The 20,705-nt window shown below is 59.1% G+C and overlaps 1 protein-coding gene across 1 annotated transcript in view; it reads right to left on the bottom strand.

Moving 5' to 3' along the window:
• Positions 1 to 8,596: 8,596 nt before the first annotated feature.
• The window catches only part of NSF (N-ethylmaleimide sensitive factor, vesicle fusing ATPase), an 81,515-nt gene continuing 69,406 nt past the window's right edge, over positions 8,597 to 20,705 (bottom strand). Inside the window, exons 18-21 of the mRNA XM_054396480.1 lie at positions 14,018 to 14,152; positions 13,012 to 13,125; positions 9,228 to 9,283; positions 8,597 to 8,714 (exon numbers count right to left, since the gene is read on the bottom strand). Of these exons, the coding sequence (XP_054252455.1) occupies positions 8,597 to 8,714; positions 9,228 to 9,283; positions 13,012 to 13,125; positions 14,018 to 14,152 (423 nt within the window). The remainder of the gene's footprint in view (positions 8,715 to 9,227; positions 9,284 to 13,011; positions 13,126 to 14,017; positions 14,153 to 20,705) is intronic.

Genomic DNA, 20,705 nt, shown 5'->3' with positions numbered 1-20,705 from the left:
CCCCCGGGGCAGCTCCCCGGCTGATGGCAGCTTCGCTCCGGAGCAGGGCACAGGGGGCTGGCGGCACTGGGAGCAGCCCTGGGAGCAGCCCCTGTCCGTGGCAGCCCTGGGAGCAGCCCCCGCATGGTGGCCTCAGGCTTCTGCGGATGGCACAAAAGAACCTGAAAGCCCTCGGTCAGGGCTGACCCCTCCGGCAGCCAGCACCTCATCCACACAAGGCTGGAGCTGGGGCTGCAGACACCTTAGGTCCCCGAGCTGCTGCCTTGCCTCAGGCTGGGGAGAAGCAGGGACGGTAGAGGTTCAAGCCAGGCACCACCATGCCAGGCCCTGTGGTGCTGAGGGCAGGCACAGAGCTTCCAGCTCTGTCCTCCTCCAGAGGTCTGCCCCACGGAGATGCCAGTGTGGGGGCTTCAGGTGGAAAGGAATTTTACACCACAAAAGCTGAGCAGCTCCAGGCTCCTCAGCCTGCTGGCATGGCCACCCTGCCCTCAGCAGATGTGCTGAGGAGGAGGGAAGGAGACAGCTCCCCACAGCAGCCAGGCTTCTTCCTTCCTCCTCCAAGGAGAAGATGGAGACACAAACCTGTTTGAGCCTGTGAGCAGAACCTTACAGCCAGCATCTCCTCTCACCTCCCCTGTGCCCTTTCTGCCCCCCATGGCCCCACATCATCTCCTGTCATCCCTCTGAGGACAGCAGGACAGCAAAGCCCAGAGCTGCCCCTCTGCTGCTGGCCTGGGGTGAGAGCAGCAGGCAGGGGGTGAGGCTGCCACCACCCCTGAGCTGGGGATGTCTCCATGCCCCACAGCCTCCCTGCCCTGCAGCTGCCCATGGCCCTGGGCAGATCCCCCCCAGCTGCTGCAGCTCCTTAGCAGGGTTCCCCAGCAGGACTTCACAGGCCAGGGCAAGCTCAGAGCATGTCCCTGGGGACAGGGCACCCACCAGTGATGGACAGGGAGACAAAAGCCATGGCATGAAGAAATGTCTGCCCAAGCCTTGTCCCCAGCCCTCCCCCATCAGACAGACTTCTTCAAACCACTTCCTGCAGCAAGAGAGGCCAGGGGAGACCTTCACCCACCCCAGGGGAGACCTTCACCCACCTGCTCCCCAGGCCACAGTCACCCCCAGACCATGGATCCTCTCACTCTGGGCTGAGGTTTTCATGGTGCATTGACCCTTGCCATGACTAAGTGTCCCCCGCCCTGCTGGGCTCCTCCACAGCTGGTGAGGACCAAAGCCCCAGGCCCAGCAGCACTCCTCACACAGCAGAGATTGAACACAGACCTGTCCCCAAGCCATTCCAGCTGTGTCTTCTCCTCCACTCCCTTGGTCCGTGGGAAGGAGCAGTGCCCAGCACCACAAAGAGCAATAAAAGGGCTGGCAGCCCCCTCCTGTGCAGCACAGGTCCTGGCCCTCCCCCCAGCCCTGTGGCTGGACAGAACCAGAGCAGAAGCCTTGGTCCCTCCTCTGTGGAGCACAATGAAGAGCTCCTGGATCCACCCAGCCTGAGCAGCAGCTTCGTGGAACTCGAGGTGCCAGGAGCCAGGACCTTCAGCAGCCAAACCCTCTGCTGAGCTTCCTCCTGTTGAAAACTCTCTCTGGAATCCTGAGTCTGGAAAGACTCCAAGAACCCAACTTGAAACAAACTCCCTTCCCTCTTTTGTTTGGTTTTGAGTCCAGAAGAGGCATTTCAGATAAACTTAGAGCATTTCTTGCCTTGCCATCCTCCTTTTCCTGTAGCCAGGTATCTCCTAGCACTGAAGGGAAGATTCTCTTTCCATCAACCTGCTTGATCCAAAGTTTTTGTATATAAAGTTGTAGAGGTTGAGTTGGGGGTGGGGGGTTTGTTTTGTTTTGTTGGGGGTTTTTTGTTTGTTTGTTTGGGGGTTTTATTTTATATTCAGAACAACAACAACAAAAAAGTCTCTTTTTATAAGCATTATTTATTATACACTGTACAGACCTGAGCTAAGGCAGAGTCTATATTATATAAATATCTATATTTGGAAAAAAAACTATTGCAGTTTTTGTGTGTGTGTGTGTGTGTGTGGTACAGGAATTAAAGAGAAGGTGGAGGGGAAAAAAAACCCAAACCAAAAGCAAATACTCAGTGGCCATCTTGTGTGGTTTGCCTCTTGAGGGTCCTTCAGTCCTGCTGAGCAGCTGTGGAGGGCTGGGGGGTCTCAGAATTATGAGTCACAGAGTGCTCCTCCAAGCTATCCTCTCCCCTTGGCAGCTCCTCAGGGCTGGGATCTTCAGAGGGTTTGTGCTCACTTGGACATTTTGGTCACACAGAATGTTAGAGATGGGAAGAGACCTCCAGAGCTCACCCAGCCCAACCCCTGCCAGAGCAGCACCACCCAGGGCAGGGCACACAGAACACATCCAGGGGGGTTGGAAGCTCTCCAGAGCAGGAGACTCCACAACCTCTCTGGGCAGCCTGCTCCAGGCCTCCAGCACCCTCACAGGGACAAAGTTTTCCCTCCTGTTCCCCTGGCACTTCCTCTGCTCCAGCTTGCCCCCAGTTCCTCTTGTGCTGTGCTTGGCCACCCCTGAGCAGAGCCTGGCTCCAGCCCTGCACATCTTTATCCCCAGCAATGAGGGCAGCCCTCAGGCTCCTCTGCTCCCAGCTCCCTCAGTCTGTCCTTCACTGCTTGCAGCAGCTCTGGGGCTCTGAGCTGGACTCTCTCAAGCAGTTCCCTGAGGTCCTTCTCGAGCTGAGGGGCCCAGAAGTGGACACCCCCAGCTCCCTCACAGTGACAGGCACAAAGGTGACAAACAGGAGATTGCACAGCTGAAAGCTGAGGCTTTTATTTCCAGAGTCAGGCTGACCCTGGTGCCAGGGAAGGTCCTGGAGCAGGTCCTCCCGAGAGCCATTCTGCACCATATGCAGGGCACCCAAGTGACCAGGCCCAGGCAGGGGGGTCATGAAGGGGTCATGAAGGGCAGGTCCTGCTTGACCAACCTGATCTCCTTATATGACATCTCCCTGCCAGGGGGTGAGGGCAGGCTGTGGGTTTGGTTACCTGCACTGGGACAGCTGGGGAGGCCACAGCTTGAATCCTGGGTTCAGTTTTGGGCTCCTCACTGCAAGAAGGACATTGAGAGGCTGGAGCAGGTCCAGAGAAGGGCAACAAAGCTGGGGAAGGGTCTGGAGAAGAGGGCTGGGGAGGAGCAGCTGAGGGAGCTGGGGGTGTGCAGCCTGGAGAAGAGGAAGCTGAGGGAGACCTCATTGCTCTCTACAGCTCCTGAGAGGAGGCTGCAGTGGGGTGGGGGTTGGGCTCTGCTCCCTAGTCTCAGGTGACAGAAGGAGAGGAAATGACCTGAAACTGTGCCAGGGGAGGGTTAGGTTGGAGGTGAGGAAAAATTTGTTTGCTTCCAGAGTGGTCAGGGATTGGCAGAGGCTGCCCAGGGAGGTGGTGGAGTCCCCATCCCTGGAGGTGCTCAGGAAACCTGTGGCCATGGCACTGGGGCCATGGTTTGGTGGCCACGGTGGGCTTGGGTTGCTGGTTCAACTGGGTGATCCTGGAGGCCTTTTCCAACCCAAACCGTTCTGTGGTTCTCAGACAAGGACACAAAATGCAGCAAACAGAGGAGATTCCTCAGCTGCATGCCAAGGGTTTGGTTCCTGGGCTGTCATCTCTCAGTGTGCACAGACAGGAGATTAAAGCAGGCTCTGGGCTTCATGTCCCCCCCTCCCCCAACACATTTGCAGCTGTCACTGAGTCACCTCTTGATGGATGCTGAGATCTCAGTTCTCTCCTAGAAAAACATCTCCTCCCCATGAAGCATCCTGTGGGTGTCTCAGCACCATCCTGTGGGTGTCTCAGCACCACATCCCCATCACTAATGATGCTCTGAAGTGCTGCACAGGACTTGCTCAGCCCTGGCCTCAGCCCTGGCCCTGTCTGAAGGGCAAAACTCACCACAGAACCACTGCAGGAGTCATGGCCAGTGGCTCCATGTCCAAGTGGAGAGCAGTGAGGAGTGGAGTTCCCCAGTGGGTTGGGTTGGGACTGGCCTGCTGGTGACATAGTGAGCCTGAGGCAGCCTCAGCTGCAGCTGACACCAAGTGGTGCAGGTGAGACAACTGAAGGACAGGATCCATGCAGAGGGACCTGGCAAACTGGAGAAGTGGAGCCATGAGAACATCAGGAGACTCAACAGGGCCAAGTGCAAAGCCCTGCAAGGTGACACTTGGTATCAGTTAAAGCTGGGGATGAAGGGCTGGAGAGCAGCCCTGAGGAGAAGGACTTGGGGTTGCAAAGCTGGCCAGGAGCTGGCACTGAGCACTGCCAGCCCAGCCCCAGCCCTGCCCTGAGCTGATCCCCAGCAGTGTGGGCAGCAGGGGCAGGGAGGGGATTCTGCTCCTCTGCTGTGCTCTGCTGAGACCTCCCTGCAGTGCTGGGGCAGCTCTGGAGTCCTCAGCACAGCACAGACAGGGACCTGGTGCAGCAGGGCCAGAGGAGGCCACAGCAATGCTGGCAGGGCTGGAAGCCCTCTGCTGGGAGGCCAGGCTGAGAGAGTTGGGCTTGGGCAGCCTGGAGAGGAGAAGGCTCCAGGGAGACCTTCTGGTGGCCTCTCAGTGCTTCAAGGGCCCAGCAGAGAGCTGGGGACAGAGTTTTGAGCAGGGGCTGAGGTGACAGGACAAGGGGGGACGGTTGGGAAGTGAAAGAGGGAGATTGGGCGTGGAGAGAAGGGAGAAATGTTTGAGACTGAGGGTGAGGAGAGCCTGGCCCAGGCTGGGCAGAGAGCTGGGAGCTGCCCCATGGCTGGCACCAGTGCAGGGGAGGTTGTTTGGGGCTGTGAGCAACCTGCTGTGGTTGGGGCTGTCCCTGCTGGCTGCAGGGTTGGGGACTGGGTGAGCTTTGGGGATCCCTTCCCACCCAAAGCAGTCTGCACTCCACACCCCTACACTGATCCCCCACTTCTACAGCTGCCTTCTCCCAGTGCTGCCTGAGCCACCACACCCCCGTGGTGGGGGACACCTGACCCTGTGGTGCAGACAGGGAGCTCCTGCCAGGGTTACCTCCTGGGCATGGCAGCAGCCTGCAGTCACCCCAGCAGCACTGCTGAGCTGCTAAGGAAGCAGCCAGCCCAGGGAGCTCAGCCTCAGCTGCTGGGAGCTTTAGGGGTGGAAGCTGTCTCCTGGCTCCATCTTCCCAGGGCTTTCTCCCCCACATTCCACACCCCAAAGCCATCCAACACTTGGTCTGTGGTTCACAGCCTGAGTGTGCAGCAGGGACCCTTCTGGAAGGCCCAGGAGAAAGCAGAAGAGGGCAAGGCAGGGATGAGGAATTTGGGCACTGGAGTTCAAGCAGCCCCAGGTCCTAGCAGGGAGCTGCTCCTGGCCGGGCAGGGTGGGGGTGGGGAGGTGCTGCCAGCAGCCATTCGCTTCTGCCACCTGCAGGAGACCTCCTGGAGGGAGACGTTGGAACAGGCTGCAGTGGGTGGAGTGTGCAGCTGCAGCCTGCCCTGGCCTGCCAGCAGGGCCTTCAAGTGACACACAGCTGCACACAGCTGCACACCGCTGTCCACTCAGTGCACACTCAGCTGCACACACACTGCACACTCAGATGCACACTCACACAGCTGCACACACACTGCACACACAGCTACACACACAGCTGCACACTCAGATGCACACTCAGATGCACACTCACACAGCTGCACACTCACACAGCTGCACACTCAGCTGCACACAGCTGCACACACAGCTGCACACAGCTACACACACAGCTGCACACTCAGATGCACACTCAGATGCACACTCACACATCTGCACACTCACACAGCTGCACACAGCTGCACACACAGCTACACACACAACTGCACACTCAGATGCACACACAGCTGGACACAGCTGCACACAGCTGTCCACTCAGTGCACACACAGCTGCACACAGCTGCACACACAACTGCACACTCAGGTGCACACACAGCTGCACACAGCTGCACACACAGCTACACACACAGCTGCACACTCAGATGCACACTCACACATCTGCACACTCACACAGCTGCACACAGCTGCACACACAGCTACACACACAACTGCACACTCAGATGCACACACAGCTGCACACAGCTGGACACAGCTGCACACACAGCTGCACACACAACTGCACACTCAGATGCACACACAGCTGGACACAGCTGCACACAGCTGTCCACTCAGTGCACACACAGCTGCACACACACTGCACACACAGCTACACACACAGCTGCACACTCAGATGCACACTCAGATGCACACTCACACATCTGCACACTCACACAGCTGCACACTCAGCTGCACACAGCTGCACACACAGCTACACACACAACTGCACACTCAGATGCACACACAGCTGCACACAGCTGGACACAGCTGCACACACAACTGCACACTCAGATGCACACACAGCTGCACACAGCTGCACACTCAGGTGCACACACAGCTGCACACACAGCTGCACACTCAGATGCACACTCAGATGCACACTCACACATCTGCACACTCACACATCTGCACACTCAGCTGCACACACAGCTGCACACACAGCTACACACACAACTTCACACTCAGATGCACACACAGCTGCACACAGCTGGACACAGCTGCACACACAGCTGCACACACAACTGCACACTCAGATGCACACTCAGATGCACACACAGCTGCACACACAACTGCACACTCAGATGCACACTCAGGTGCACACACAGCTGGACACAGCTGCACACACAACTGCACACTCAGATGCACACTCAGATGCACACAAAGCAGGACACAGCTGCACACACATCTGCACACTCAGGTGCACACACAGCTGGACACAGCTGCACACACAACTGCACACTCAGATGCACACTCAGATGCACACAAAGCAGGACACAGCTGCACACACAACTGCACACTCAGGTGCACACACAGCTGCACACAGCTGCACACACAACTGCACACTCAGATGCACACTCAGATGCACACAGCTGGACACAGCTGCACACCTCTGGGGCTTCCTCAGCCCTGTGAGGGGCAGACAGCTCCACACTGGGTTGGGGTTGGCCCAGAGATCTTCTCGGCCAACTCCCTTAGTGCCACCTGTGTTCAAGCTGCCAGGCAGCAGATGTCATCCATGCACACCTGGGCACCAGCTGGGCACCCTCTGGCTCTCAGCAGCTGCAAGGCATTTGCTGCCCTCACTCCAGCTGCACAGCCCTGTCCCAGCAGCACACACACAGCCCCCCCAGCCCTGTCCCACCAGCACCCTCCCCACACAGCCCACACAGCAGCACCCCAGACACACACAGCCCTGTCCCAGCAGCACCCCAAGGACACAGGTGACCCCAGGTCATCACCAGTCGTTGTGCTTTATTGGCCACTGGCTGTGCAGTCTCCAGCTATTTATTCAGCACTACACTTGTGGACAGACACAACAAGGCTCACACCATGAGCTGCTGAGTGCTCCTGGGCTGGGAGCAGCAGGGGAGGGGAAGGGACACAGAACCCACCAGATCACACAGAATGAGAGGGGAGAAGCACCACGGGGGCTGGCAAGGTCAGCACAACACAACAGCACTGCCACAGGAAGAGCAACCAGAGCTGGGTGGCCAAAGCCCCCCACCTGCTGCAGGGGGCCTGGGGCACCTCCTCTGGGCCTGGCAGGACGTGGAGCTGCCCTTGGGAGCTCGGCTGGGCCCAGCTGCCAGCCCCAGCAGTGCCTCTGTGCAGGGTTGGGAAGCCACCAATGACCACCAATGGCCACCAATGGCTTTGATCTCCACCTGAGGTATGTTCCATGGACCTCACTGAAGTGTGCAGCTGAGGAACCAGAGGGGAGTGGCCTGGTGCAGGCACTGTCACCAGCACCTCAGTGGCAGGAAGTGGCTCTTGGGGAGGGACCACACAGCAAAGTCTGATACATTCCTTGATTTCAGTGCAAAAACCTGGGCAGGCAGCCCTGGGGCACCTCAGAGCTTGGCTTCCTCTCCAGCTCCAAGGAGGAATCTCAACCTTTGGTAACAGGGTAGGGAAAAGGGCTCCAAGGAGGCTCCACCTGCACTGCACCCAGGAGGAGCTTTCAGGCTGCACTCAGCATCCCTGGAGCTGCTGCTGAGTTAAGAGCAAGCTCTGATGCCTTCAGTACTGGATTTGCTCTCAGCAGCACAGTCCCCTGCCTCCCCCAGCCCTAAGCCCACAGGAGAGCTGGATGGAGAAAAGCACAGGGGACAGCATCTGGGGGGCTGGGGTGTGGGGTGGGCACTGCCTGCAGGGCTGCAGGGCTGGCTCAGTGCTGGGGGAGCTGTGGGGTGTGCATCAGAGCAGGGAAGACAGAGCAGCACCTGAGGGTGCCTCCAGCTCAGGCTGTGGGGTCAGCAGGGGCCAGGACTCCTCCCCCTGCCCTAGCAGCTGGACACAAGTGAGGGTTAGCTTCAGAACCTGCAGGACCTTGCCCCATGCTAAACCCCAAGGAGGTGGCAGCCTGGCCTGCACAGAGAGAGCAGCTCTGGGAGACACCTGCACATGACATCAGGATATTGAAGACAAGGAATGAGGATACTGAATTGCACTACACATGCAGATCCCACGTGGGGGTGTGGGGAGGAGGGCAGCACTTCACTGTGTCCAGAGTGGAGAGCACAGGAGAGCAAAGATCCCAGGGAACCTTCTCCAGGTTGGTCGCTTTCCCAGCTGTTGATCTTGCACTTGGTCCAGCTTCAGTCTAGGGTAGGGACTCTTGCAAAGGAAGCCAAATCCATCAAGAAAGCATGCACAGGCACCACAGCACCAAGTACACACTGCCCCACTCACAGGCAGCCAGGGCAGGCACTGCTGAGCTGCCCCAGCACGGGCACTGCCCTGCGCCCGTCACAAAGTCACTGTCTGGGAGGTGCCACTGCCAAGCCTGGGCTCAACTACTCCCTGTGACACCTACAGGGGAAAGAGCAGGAGAGGCTTCTCTCAGACAGGAGGCACACAACCACCACAGCCCCAGACTGCAGACACAGCTGGCTTGTAACTCCTGCAGGGCCTCTGGAGCCTGCCCTCAGCCCCAGCAGCTGCTCCAGCTCCTCAGTGAACTGCTCAGCAGAGAACTCAGGTGTGCAGGGCCCCAGAGGGGCTGCAGGACCTCCCCCTCCCCACCCAGCTGGCTGTGAGGAGAACTGCTCTGACACAGGTGTGGAGCTACAGGTCAGACAGACAGAGCCTGCAGCTGCCCCCAGGAGCAGGGGTGCCTGGTACTTACGTGCCCTCCTCCCTCAGCAGAGCCAGGAACTTCTTCACTCGGTACTCAGGATCCATCTAAAGGGCAGACAAAGAGAGCTCCAGGGACCTGCTGCAAGGCTCCAGCAGCCCAAGAGCAAACCCAGAGAATGGGCTGGCTTGGAAGGGACCTCCAAGTCCCAGGATCGACCTGCACCACCATGGCTACTAAACCTGGGGATGTCCCTGCTGACTGCAGGAGGTGCAGTAGGTGACCTTTAAAGGTCCCTTCCAACCCAAACCATTCCGTGACTGGATGGGGCCAGACTCTGCTCAGTGCTGCCCAGGACAGGCCAAGGGGCAAGGGGCACAAACTGGAACCCAGGAGGTTCCACCTGAACAGGAGGAGAAAATTCCTTGGTGTGAGGATGCTGGGGGCTGCCCAAAGAGGTTGTGGAGTCTCCTCTGGAGAGCTTCCAGCCCCCCCTGGGCATTGTGCCCCTGGGCAAGCTGTTGTGGGTGCCCTGCTGGAGCAGGGGGTTGGACTGGATGAGCTCCAGAGGTCCCTTCCAACCCCTACCAGTCTGTGAGAAGGGTGCTGTGGGTCAGAACAAAAGCACCAGAGCAGTTTCCCTGTGCTCACAGCCCCAGGCAGTGTGGAGCCTCCCTTCCTGCAGCAGCCATGGGGCAGTGCTGTGAGCAGGGCTGGGGAAGCTTCTCCAGCCAGGCTGCTCCCAGGGCTGCCACCATTTACACAGCCTCCACCTCCAGGCTGAGGAGCAGCAGCAAACACTCTGTGTCAGAGGAAGGACTCCACTGTCAAGGCTAAGTGAGAGGGACTGCAGCAGAGCCAGGCAGGGCCCCAGGCCTGCAGCCCTTCAATCCACTCAGCCCTGGTGAGCAGAGACTTATGGCTGCCTGCAGGGATGGGATTAGAGGCAAGGGAGGACAAAGTAATCCAGATAAACGCCTTCAGCCCTGGGGTGACAGCCAGCAGAGCCAGCCCCAGCTCAGCAAGTCCCAACAGGGCTGGCAGCCCCAGCTTAGCCTCTCCTGAGTGCTCTGAGGGCAGCTCACTCAGGGGCACTGCTCTGAGCACAACAGGCTCAGGGGCACAGCTCTGGGCACAGCTCCCTCAGGGGCACAGCTCTGGGCTCAGCTGAGTTGGGCACAGCTGTGGGCAGAGCTCCCTCAGCTGCACTCTGCATTGGATGTGCAGGGGCCAGGGGGTGTCTGTAGGGGGCTCAGGGGTGCACTGCACCCTCTGCTCTCCAGCACCCAGAGGCTGCCCCTGGGCAGGGCTGGTGGCTGTGGGGGAGGGCTGCAGATTTCTGCCCCTGGAGGTACTGAAGGTGGCACTGAAGGGAGAAGCAGCTGAGGAGCCTGAGAGAGTTACCTACTGCAGGGCAGGAGCACAGCTGCCTGCACAGCACCTTCTGCACACCCCCAGCACTGCTGCAGTACACACCCCCAGCACTGCTGCAGCACACCCCCAGCACTGCTGCAGTACACACCACCAGCACTGCTGCAGCACACCTCCAGCACTGCTGCAGTACACACCCCCAGCACTGCTGCAGCACACCTCCAGCACTGCTGCAGCACACCCCAGCACTGCTGCAGCACACACCCCAGCACTGCTGCAGCACACCTCCAGCACTGCTGCAGCACACCTCCAGCACTGCTGCAGCACACCCCCAGCACTGCTGCAGCACACCTCCAGCACTGCTGCAGCACACCCCCAGCACTGCTGCAGCACACCCCCCAGCACTGCTGCAGCACACTCCAGCACTGCTGCAGCACACACCCCCAGCACTGCTGCAGCACACCTCCAGCACTGCTGCAGCACACCCCCAGCACTGCTGCAGCACACCTCCAGCACTGCTGCAGCACACACCCCCAGCACTGCTGCAGCACACCTCCAGCACTGCTGCAGCACACCCCCAGCACTGCTGCAGCACACCCCCAGCACTGCTGCAGCACACCCCCCAGCACTGCTGCAGTACACACCTCCAGCACTGCTGCAGCACACCCCCAGCACTGCTGCAGTACACACCCCCAGCACTGCTGCAGCACACCCCCAGCACTGCTGCAGCACACACCCCCAGCACTGCTGCAGCACACCTCCAGCACTGCTGCAGCACACCTCCAGCACTGCTGCAGCACACCCCCAGCACTGCTGCAGCACACCTCCAGCACTGCTGCAGCACACCCCCAGCACTGCTGCAGCACACACCCCCAGCACTGCTGCAGCACACCTCCAGCACTGCTGCAGCACACCCCCAGCACTGCTGCAGCACACCTCCAGCACTGCTGCAGCACACACCCCCAGCACTGCTGCAGCACACCTCCAGCACTGCTGCAGCACACCCCCCAGCACTGCTGCAGCACACCCCCAGCACTGCTGCAGCACACACCCCCAGCACTGCTGCAGTACACACCCCCAGCACTGCTGCAGCACACACCCCCAGCACTGCTGCAGTACACACCTCCAGCACTGCTGCAGTACACACCCCCAGCACTGCTGCAGTACACACCCCCAGCACTGCTGCAGCACACCCCCCCAGCACTGCTGCAGCACACCCCCCAGCACTGCTGCAGTACACACCTCCAGCACTGCTGCAGCACACCCCCAGCACTGCTGCAGTACACACACCCAGCACTGCTGCAGCACATACACAGCACTGCTGCAGTACACCCCCCCAGCACTGCTGCAGTACACACACCCAGCACTGCTGCAGCACACACCCCCAACACTGCTGCAGCACAGCCCCAACACTGCTGCAGCACAGCCCCAACACTGCTGCAGCACACACCCAGAGCTCTGCTGCAGCACACACTGTTGCAGCACACCCACAGCACTGCTGCAGCACACCCCCAGCACTGCTGCAGCACACCCCCCAGCACTGCTGCAGCACACCCCCAACACTGCTGCAGCACACCCCCAGCACTGCTGCAGCACACCCCCAGCACTGCTGCAGCACACCCCCAACACTGCTGCAGCACACCCCCAGCACTGCTGCAGCACACCCCCCAGCACTGCTGCAGCACACCCCCAACACTGCTGCAGCACACACACAGCACTGCTGCAGCACACACAGTTGCAGCACACACACAGCACTGCTGCAGCAACACACAGATCTCTGCTGCAGCACACACCCAGAGCTCTGCTGCAGCACACATGTAGCACTGCTAGGTGATTGCTGCCTGCAGAGCAGCAATTCCATGGCAGGTTAAGGTCACCCAACTCGCCCCTGCTGCCAGGAGCTCTTTTCTGCCTGTGGCTCTGAGCAGCCCATGGGCAGGGTGGGGTTTAAGGATCTCTCTGTCCCAGGACCTGGTGATGTCTGCACTCAGAAGGTTGCTGCTCACTGCAGCTCTCTTCTCAGTTAAGCCAATCCAAAGGCTCTAACCACACAGCTCAGGGAGCAGCCTGCAGGGAAGGGAACCTCTACAGCTGCTCCCCTGACCCTGTTCCTCCACTGAGAGGGAATCTGCTCAATGTCCATAAACATCTGAGAGGTGGGGGTCAGATGAAGGTGCCAGGCTCTTGTCAGTGGTGCCCAGTGATAGGATAAGGAACAACAGACACAAGCTGGAATCTAGGAGGTTCCACCTCAACATGAGGAGAGTGTGAGGGTGGCAAAGCCCTGGAGCAGGCTGCCCAGAGAGGTTGTGGAGTCTCCTCTGGAGAACTTCCAACTCCCCCTGGATGTGTTCTGTGTGCCCTGCCCTGGGTGGTGCTGCTCTGGCAGGGGTTGGACTGGATGAGCTCTGGAGGTCCCTTCCCACCCCTGACACTCTGTGACCTGGGCCAGGGCCATCCTCACCTGCAGGGACATTTCAATCAGCATCAGCAGCTTCTTGATGCCAATCCAGACAGGCTTCCCTTTGACGTTCTGGGCGATGGTGCTGCGCTCCTTGTCTTTGAAGTTACCCAGCAGCTGGGGGGGAAACCAGAGTCAAAACCAACCCAGCAGGGCTGGCCAGCAGGGCCAGTGCCACCAGCCCAGCACAAGGGAGTGAGAGGCTCAAACTGTTTCAGGAAGGAAGTTTGCTGCAGTGCTTCTAGGCAAGGCAAAGCACTCAGCTGCTTGTATTCCATGATGGACCTGCTGATGGCATCTGCAGGCCAACAGCTGCTGAGTTCCTTCTGTCACCCATTGCAGCTTGTCTCCAGATGGGGGTCTAGAAGGACACAGAGCCTCAAGTCCCATCAGGATCCAGAAGGACACAGAGCCTCAAGTCCCAGCAGGATCCAGAAGGACACAGAGCCTCAAGTCCCAGCAGGATCCAGAAGGACACAGTGCTTCAAGTCCCAGTCTGTTTCCAAAGCTGCTGTGGCCATGTCCATGTCCCTCAGGCTTGGCTGTGTCACCACTGTCACAGCTTTGCAAGCCTGCTCCCCAGCCATGCCTGCTTGTTCAGGTTCATTTACCAGCCTTCAGCTGTCACTCCAACTTCCACCATGGCACACAAGAAGCCATGAAGGGCATTACTGTGCCTATAATCTCTTCAGCTCCCAGCACTTCCATCTGATGTTCCAGGTCCTGAGAGCTCAGCACCCTTCAGGGACACTTGGTTGAAGTGCCCTAATTACACTCATTTAGTGCCCTAATGATATTCATTACCTGCTTCCATGCCCTCCCAATCTTTCAGTGCAGCTCACAAGCTCTGTCCCCAGCCCTACTGACCTCTCACTGTGCCTCACTTCATTGCATGACAAAGTGACTTGGAGAAGCCTCAGAGCTGTTCCTTCAAAGGGCAGAGCTGCTGCACCACCACTCCCTGCCAGCGAGCCCTGAGCTTCTCTGCCATCCTGGAACCCTTCCTCACCTCCAAGGCCTCCATCAGCTGCTCCCCTGTGGCAATGTTGGGCACATGGATGGTAGTGCTGAAGGCATTCAGCATTTCCATCTCCTGCAGCACGTCCTTGCGGCTGGTGGTGCCGATGATCAGCAGCTTGCGGCCCTGGACACAAGGGGAAGAGGAGTCAGGAGATGAGAGGAGAACTGCCTGGGAAAGCTGCAGCTGACTCCACATGAAGACCAGAAAATGGCCATGGACTGCCACCACTTGGAATGAAATGGATTCAACCTCTCAGCAGCTGCAGTCAGCAACAGCAACCACCCAGGACTGGGAGCAGATCGCAGCAGTCAGAGTAACGCCGGCAAGGGGGTCCAGAAACACCCACCCAGGAGGCTGCCCACACTCAACCTTCCTACCTCAGCTCTCCTTCCACATTCACCATTGTGACCTGCAGGAACAGGTCCAGAGAAGGGCAACAGAGCTGGGGAAGGGTCTGGAGAAGAGGGCTGGGGAGGAGCAGCTGAGGGAGCTGGGGGTGTTCAGTGTGGAGAAGAGGAGGCTGAGGGAGACCTCATTGCTCTCTACAGCTCCCTGGGAGGAGGCTGGAGCCAGGTGGGGGTTGGGCTCTGCTCCCTAGTCTCAGGTGATAGGAGAGGAAATGGCCTGAAATGGTGCCAGGGGAGGGTTAGGTTGGAGATAACTGCAAGAGTGGTCAGGGATTGGCAGAGGCTGCCCAGGGAGGTGGTGGAGTCCCCATCCCTGGAGGTGTTCAGGAAACCTGTGGCCATGGCCCTGGGGACCATGGTGGTGCTGGGTTGATGGTTGGACTGGATGATCCTGGAGGCCTTTTCCAACCCAGACAATTCTGTGATCCTATAAATAGCTGAGAAGCAGGAGTCACCTCCCACCACCAGAATCTGAGCTAGAGAGTACTGCTCAGGGGAACAGCCCCAGGGCTCCAGTGCAGAGACAGCTCCAACACCCTCACAGCAGTGTGTGCCCTTGTGGTTAACTGCTCCAGGTGCTGCAGGGGAGCACTGGGTTTGCTGTTGCTGGTGGGAGAGGAGTGGCAGAGAGGTGACAGAGAGCCCTGTTCTGAGCAAGTCATTCCTCTGAGCCTCCACTGCCTCAGCAGCCACTGCAGAGGCACCACAGCATGCATGCAGGCTGAACTTCCAACCATCAGACAGCAGGAGAGTAACTCCTGAGTAAGGAGGAACTTAACTCCATGGTTCTATAATTCTATGACTGTTCAACAGCTTGAGATCACTGAGTGAGGCCAGAGGAGGCCACAAAGGTGACCCAAGGGCTGGAGCAGCTCTGCTGTGAGGCCAGGCTGAGGGAGCTGGGGGTGTGCAGCCTGGAGAGGAGAAGGCTCCAGGGGGACCTCAGAGCTGCCTGCCAGGACCTGAAGGGATCCTACAGGAAGGCTGCAGAGGAACTTTTCCTGAGACAGAACAAGAGGGAATGGTTTGAAGCTGAGGCAGAGCAGGGTTAGAGTGGAGCTGAGGAAGAAACATTTCAGTGTGAGGGTGGTGAGACTCTGGCACAGGCTGCCTAGGGAGGCTGTGGCTGCCTCCTCCCTGGAGGTGTTCCAGGCCAGGCTGGATGAGGCCTTGAGCAGCCTGGGCTGGTGGGAGGTGTCCCTGCCCATGGCAGGAGGGTTGGAGCAGAGGAGCTCTGAGGTCTCTTCCAACCTGAGTCATTCTATGATTTGCTATCAGGCTGCTGTCCAGGGCAGTCCTAGGCCTTGTTGTGCCAACAGCAGGGATCAGACACAGACACCTGACGTGAGCCTGGACCCATCCTGCCCATACTGAGTGCCCCAGACTGGAACTCAACACCCTGTACTGGTGGGGGGCTACCCAGTAGAGAGGTGCTGTGTGTCCTACCCTGCTGCCTTCTGGCAGTGAGCTAACAGCAGATTGCACCTCTCTGTCCAGGGATTTGATCTGACTGAAGGCCACAATCACAGAGAGAGCTTTGGGGCTCAGAGGTGAAGAGGAGGCAGTTCCAACCAATGGCCTTTGCAAGCACCATGAGGTTGGTTCTTCTAACACAGCACTTGTGTCCTGCTGGCCCCCACAGTGTCACAGGGACTGCTGAAGACAAATGAAAGAGCTACACAGACTCTGCTACAAGCAAATGGAGGCTCAAGATGTTGGTGGAGCTCAGAGGTTGGAGCTGGATGAGCTTTCAGGTCTCTTCCAACCCAACCCCTTCTGTGACTCTGAGCCATGCTCTAATCCAGTGGTGGTGGAGACTGAAGTGTGGCTCCCCCAGCAGCTGTTCACCCAGCACTGGGTCCTTGTGTACTTCTTTGGCTGGTTTTGGGCTCAGCTCAGCTGCACTGGCAGTCTGCAGGTGCAGAGGGAATGCCACTGGCAGCCTGAGTGGCTTCCAACTCCCAGCCTGTGAGGTGGAGCAAGGCTTGCTGCTGGGATTCTATCAAACCAGGAGATTATTGCCCCTTCCCTGGCCACTTTCATAAATCCAGCAGGAGAGGACAGGGGCTGGGGGCCTCTTGGAGCCATGGCAGGGCATGCACAGGAGCGTGGAGAGCAACTCACTGAGCCAGCAGCCTGCAGCAGGGAAGCAGCAGGGAAGCAGTGTGAGCCTGGCCACTGCCTGCAGGCTGTGTGTGAAGCTCTGTGGGGCTGAGCAGTGCCTGCAGGCTGTGTGTGAAGCTCTGTGGGGCTGAGCAGTGCCTGCAGGCTGTGTGTGAAGCTCTGTGGGGCTGAGCAGTGCCTGCAGGCTGTGTGTGAAGCTCTGTGGGGCTGGCCACTGCCTGCAGGCTGTGTGTGAAGCTCTGTGGGGCTGGCCACTGCCTGCAGGCTGTGTGTGAAGCTCTGTGGGGCTGGGTAGTGCCTGCAGGCTGTGTGTGAAGCTCTGTGGGGCTGAGCAGTGCCTGCAGGCTGTGTGTGAAGCTCTGTGGGGCTGAGCAGTGCCTGCAGGCTGTGTGTGAAGCTCTGTGGGGCTGAGCAGTGCCTGCAGGCTGTGTGTGAAGCTCTGTGGGGCTGGACAGTGCCTGCAGGCTGTGTGTGAAGCTCTGTGGGGCTGGGTAGTGCCTGCAGGCTGTGTGTGAAGCTCTGTGGGGCTGGCCACTGCCTGCAGGCTGTGTGTGAAGCTCTGTGGGGCTGAGCAGTGCCTGCAGGCTGTGTGTGAAGCTCTGTGGGGCTGGCCACTGCCTGCAGGCTGTGTGTGAAGCTCTGTGGGGCTGAGCAGTGCCTGCAGGCTGTGTGTGAAGCTCTGTGGGGCTGGACAGTGCCTGCAGGCTGTGTGTGAAGCTCTGTGGGGCTGAGCAGTGCCTGCAGGCTGTGTGTGAAGCTCTGTGGGGCTGAGCAGTGCCTGCAGGCTGTGTGTGAAGCTCTGTGGGGCTGGGTAGTGCCTGCAGGCTGTGTGTGAAGCTCTGTGGGGCTGAGCAGTGCCTGCAGGCTGTGTGTGAAGCTCTGTGGGGCTGGCCACTGCCTGCAGGCTGTGTGTGAAGCTCTGTGGGGCTGAGCAGTGCCTGCAGGCTGTGTGTGAAGCTCTGTGGGGCTGGACAGTGCCTGCAGGCTGTGTGTGAAGCTCTGTGGGGCTGAGCAGTGCCTGCAGGCTGTGTGTGAAGCTCTGTGGGGCTGGCCACTGCCTGCAGGCTGTGTGTGAAGCTCTGTGGGGCTGGGTAGTGCCTGCAGGCTGTGTGTGAAGCTCTGTGGGGCTGAGCAGTGCCTGCAGGCTGTGTGTGAAGCTCTGTGGGGCTGGACAGTGCCTGCAGGCTGTGTGTGAAGCTCTGTGGGGCTGGCCACTGCCTGCAGGCTGTGTGTGAAGCTCTGTGGGGCTGGGTAGTGCCTGCAGGCTGTGTGTGAAGCTCTGTGGGGCTGGGTCGTGCCTGCAGGCTGTGTGTGAAGCTCTGTGGGGCTGAGCAGTGCCTGCAGGCTGTGTGTGAAGCTCTGTGGGGCTGAGCAGTGCCTGCAGGCTGTGTGTGAAGCTCTGTGGGGCTGAGCAGTGCCTGCAGGCCCTGTGTGCCTCTGCATGTTGATGAAGCAGCCCCAGCCCTGGAGCTGCTGCTGCTTAGTTCTCAGAGGGTCCTTTTCTGCAGCCTGGCTCCCTGCTGTGCCAGCCCTTTTCAGCCCTGCCACTTCCCCCCAGCCTCTTCTGTACAACACAAGGAAGTTGATGGCAATAAAGGCCCAGGAGAACATGGCTTCACTTTCTCCTCTTCAGTCCCTCCTAGAAAGGATTTTTAATTGGGTTAAAAGAAGATGTTGAACAGAACTCAGCATTTCTCAGCCCCCTTCAGCTGCTGGTAATGGACACCACTATTGAAGCACTGCTCACACCCCCTGCTCCCCTCCCCCCCTGCTCCCACTCACTCCTGCTCCCCTCACTCCCTGATCCCTTCACCTCCTGCTCCCCTCACCCCCTGATCCCTTCACCCCCTGCTCCCTTCACCTCCTTCTCCCCTCACCCCCTGCTCCCCTCACCCCCTGCTCCCCTCACCCCCTGCTCCCCCTCACTCCCTGCTCCCCCTCACTCCCTGCTCCCCTCACCTCCTGCTCCCCTCACCCCCTGCTCCCCTCACCCCCTGCTCCCCTCACCTCCTGCTCCCCTCACCTCCTGCTCCCCTCACCCCCTGCTCCCTCACCCCTGCTCCCTCACCTCCTGCTCCCTCACCTCCTGCTCCCTCACCCCTGCTCCCCTCACCCCTGCTCCCCTCACCCCTGCTCCCCTCACTCCTGCTCCCTCACCTCCTGCTCCCCTCACCCCTGCTCCCCTCACCCCTGCTCCCTCACCTGCTCCCCTCACCCCTGCTCCCCTCACCCCCTGCTCCCCTCACCCCCTGCTCCCCCTCACCCCTGCTCCCCTCACCCCTGCTCCCCTCACCCCTCTCACTCCTGCTCCCCTCACCTCCTGCTCCCCTCACCCCCTGCTCCCCTCACCCCTTGCTCCCCTCACCTCCCACTCACACACTACTGCCCTCACCTCCCCCTCAGTCCTGCTCTCCACTTGCTCTGTGCCTGTGGTCCCAGCTGCTTCCTCACTCCCATTTCTAAGCTCTTCCCACCAGCTTCCCTATTTCAGCCCAAGAGCCTCTCTGAGAGCACTGCAGAGCAGGTTCTGCACAGTCAGTTTAGAAGGTCAGAGTGGTCAGAAGGGCCTGAGGTGAGAGGAGGAGGAGCAAGGGTCTGAAAGTGGAACAGGGCAGGTTTGGGTTGGCCACCAGGAGGAAGTTCTGCACAGTGAGGCTGGGGAGACACTGGAACAGGCTGCCAGGGAGGTGGTGGAGGCTCCATCCCTGAATGCATTCAAGGCCAAACTTGATGTGGTCCTGAGCAGCCTGACCTAGCTGGAGCTGTCCCTGCTGCTTTTAAAGGTCCCTCCCAACCCATTCTGGGATTCCCCTCAGCACAGGGCCATGTTTGGCAGGTCCCAGGACACTCCATTTTACAAGGAATGAGCCCAAACCACAGTCCCAGTGCCACAGCCCTGGCACTGACCTGAGCCCCTGGAGCAGGCTGGCACCACTGCTGTGCAGGGAAAGCTCTTGGGCAACAACAAAGCCCCACAGCAGCCATGGCTCCCAAGGGAACTGCTCCAACGGAACCAGAGCACTCAGAGGCAACTTGGAAGGCCTTGGATCAGCCACAGGCTTATCTCTCTGTTGGGCTCCTGGCTTGAGCTTCAAACCCCCAGAGTCCCCATGCCCAGATGCCAGCAGAAAAGGCCTTCAGCTGCACAGCTCTGCCCTTGTGCACTGCCTTGGAGTTTGCAATGAAGGCATCCCCACGTGCCAAGGCTGCCACAGGGGGAAGCAAACACCTCAGGAAGAGCCTCAGCAGCAGAACTGTCAGGGCAGGGCAGCCCAAAGGCTCTGTCTACCCCAGTGTCCAACCTCCACAACAGCCAAGAGAGGACACTTGAAAAGCAGAAAGGTAAAGCCCAGCCCTGCCACCATCAATCAGGCACTGACAGCTCCTCAGAGAGCCCTCCCTACCCTCTAACAATTTATGGCTTAAGTCACCATAATATTGGCTGTCAAGCCAAAGCCTTCCCCTCAAGGGCATTTCAGAGACTGCAGAGCACAAAGCTCCAGCAACATGCAGAAACTTGGCAAGCATCTGAGAGCTCCCAGCCCCACAGCCTGCTTGTGGGGGCACTGGGCTGCCAGCAAAAGAGCACCAGAAGCCCTCCAGAGTGCTGAGATGGTCAGGTCAAGGTGTTCAGTTCCTCTACAAATCAAGTTCTGTTTCCCCTCCCTGATTCATGCAAGCAATCATCTCCTGGGGCTGTGCAAGCAGCCAGCACCAGGCCAGTGATTGTGCACAGAATCACAGAATGGGTTGGCTTGGAAGGGACCTCAGAGATCATCCAGTTCCAACCCCTGCCCTGGGCAGGGACACCTCCAGCAGCCCAGGTTGCTGAAGGCAGTGTGAGATCCTGACCCTCACAGTGGCTGTGCTGGCACACAGCAGCTCCTCTCCTCCCACCTAGGGGATGGCTGCAGCCAAGGCTCACATTAGAGTCTCCACATGGCACTGAAAGCTCACTGGGAAAGATCTTGGGTGGCCCAGCTTGACAGTCAGCAGGGGAGCTTCAGGGCCTGTGGCACAGCAACTGAGCCCAAATTTATCATAGAATCACAGAATTGTTTCAGCTGGAAAAGGCCTCCAAGCTCATCCAGTCCAACCAGCACTACCATGGCCACTAAACCACATTCCCAAGTGCCATGGCCACA

Source organism: Indicator indicator, chromosome 37, assembly GCF_027791375.1.
Source record: "Indicator indicator isolate 239-I01 chromosome 37, UM_Iind_1.1, whole genome shotgun sequence".
Classification (NCBI taxonomy): Eukaryota; Metazoa; Chordata; class Aves; order Piciformes; family Indicatoridae; genus Indicator; species Indicator indicator.
This window is presented reverse-complemented; position numbering and strand designations above follow the sequence as displayed.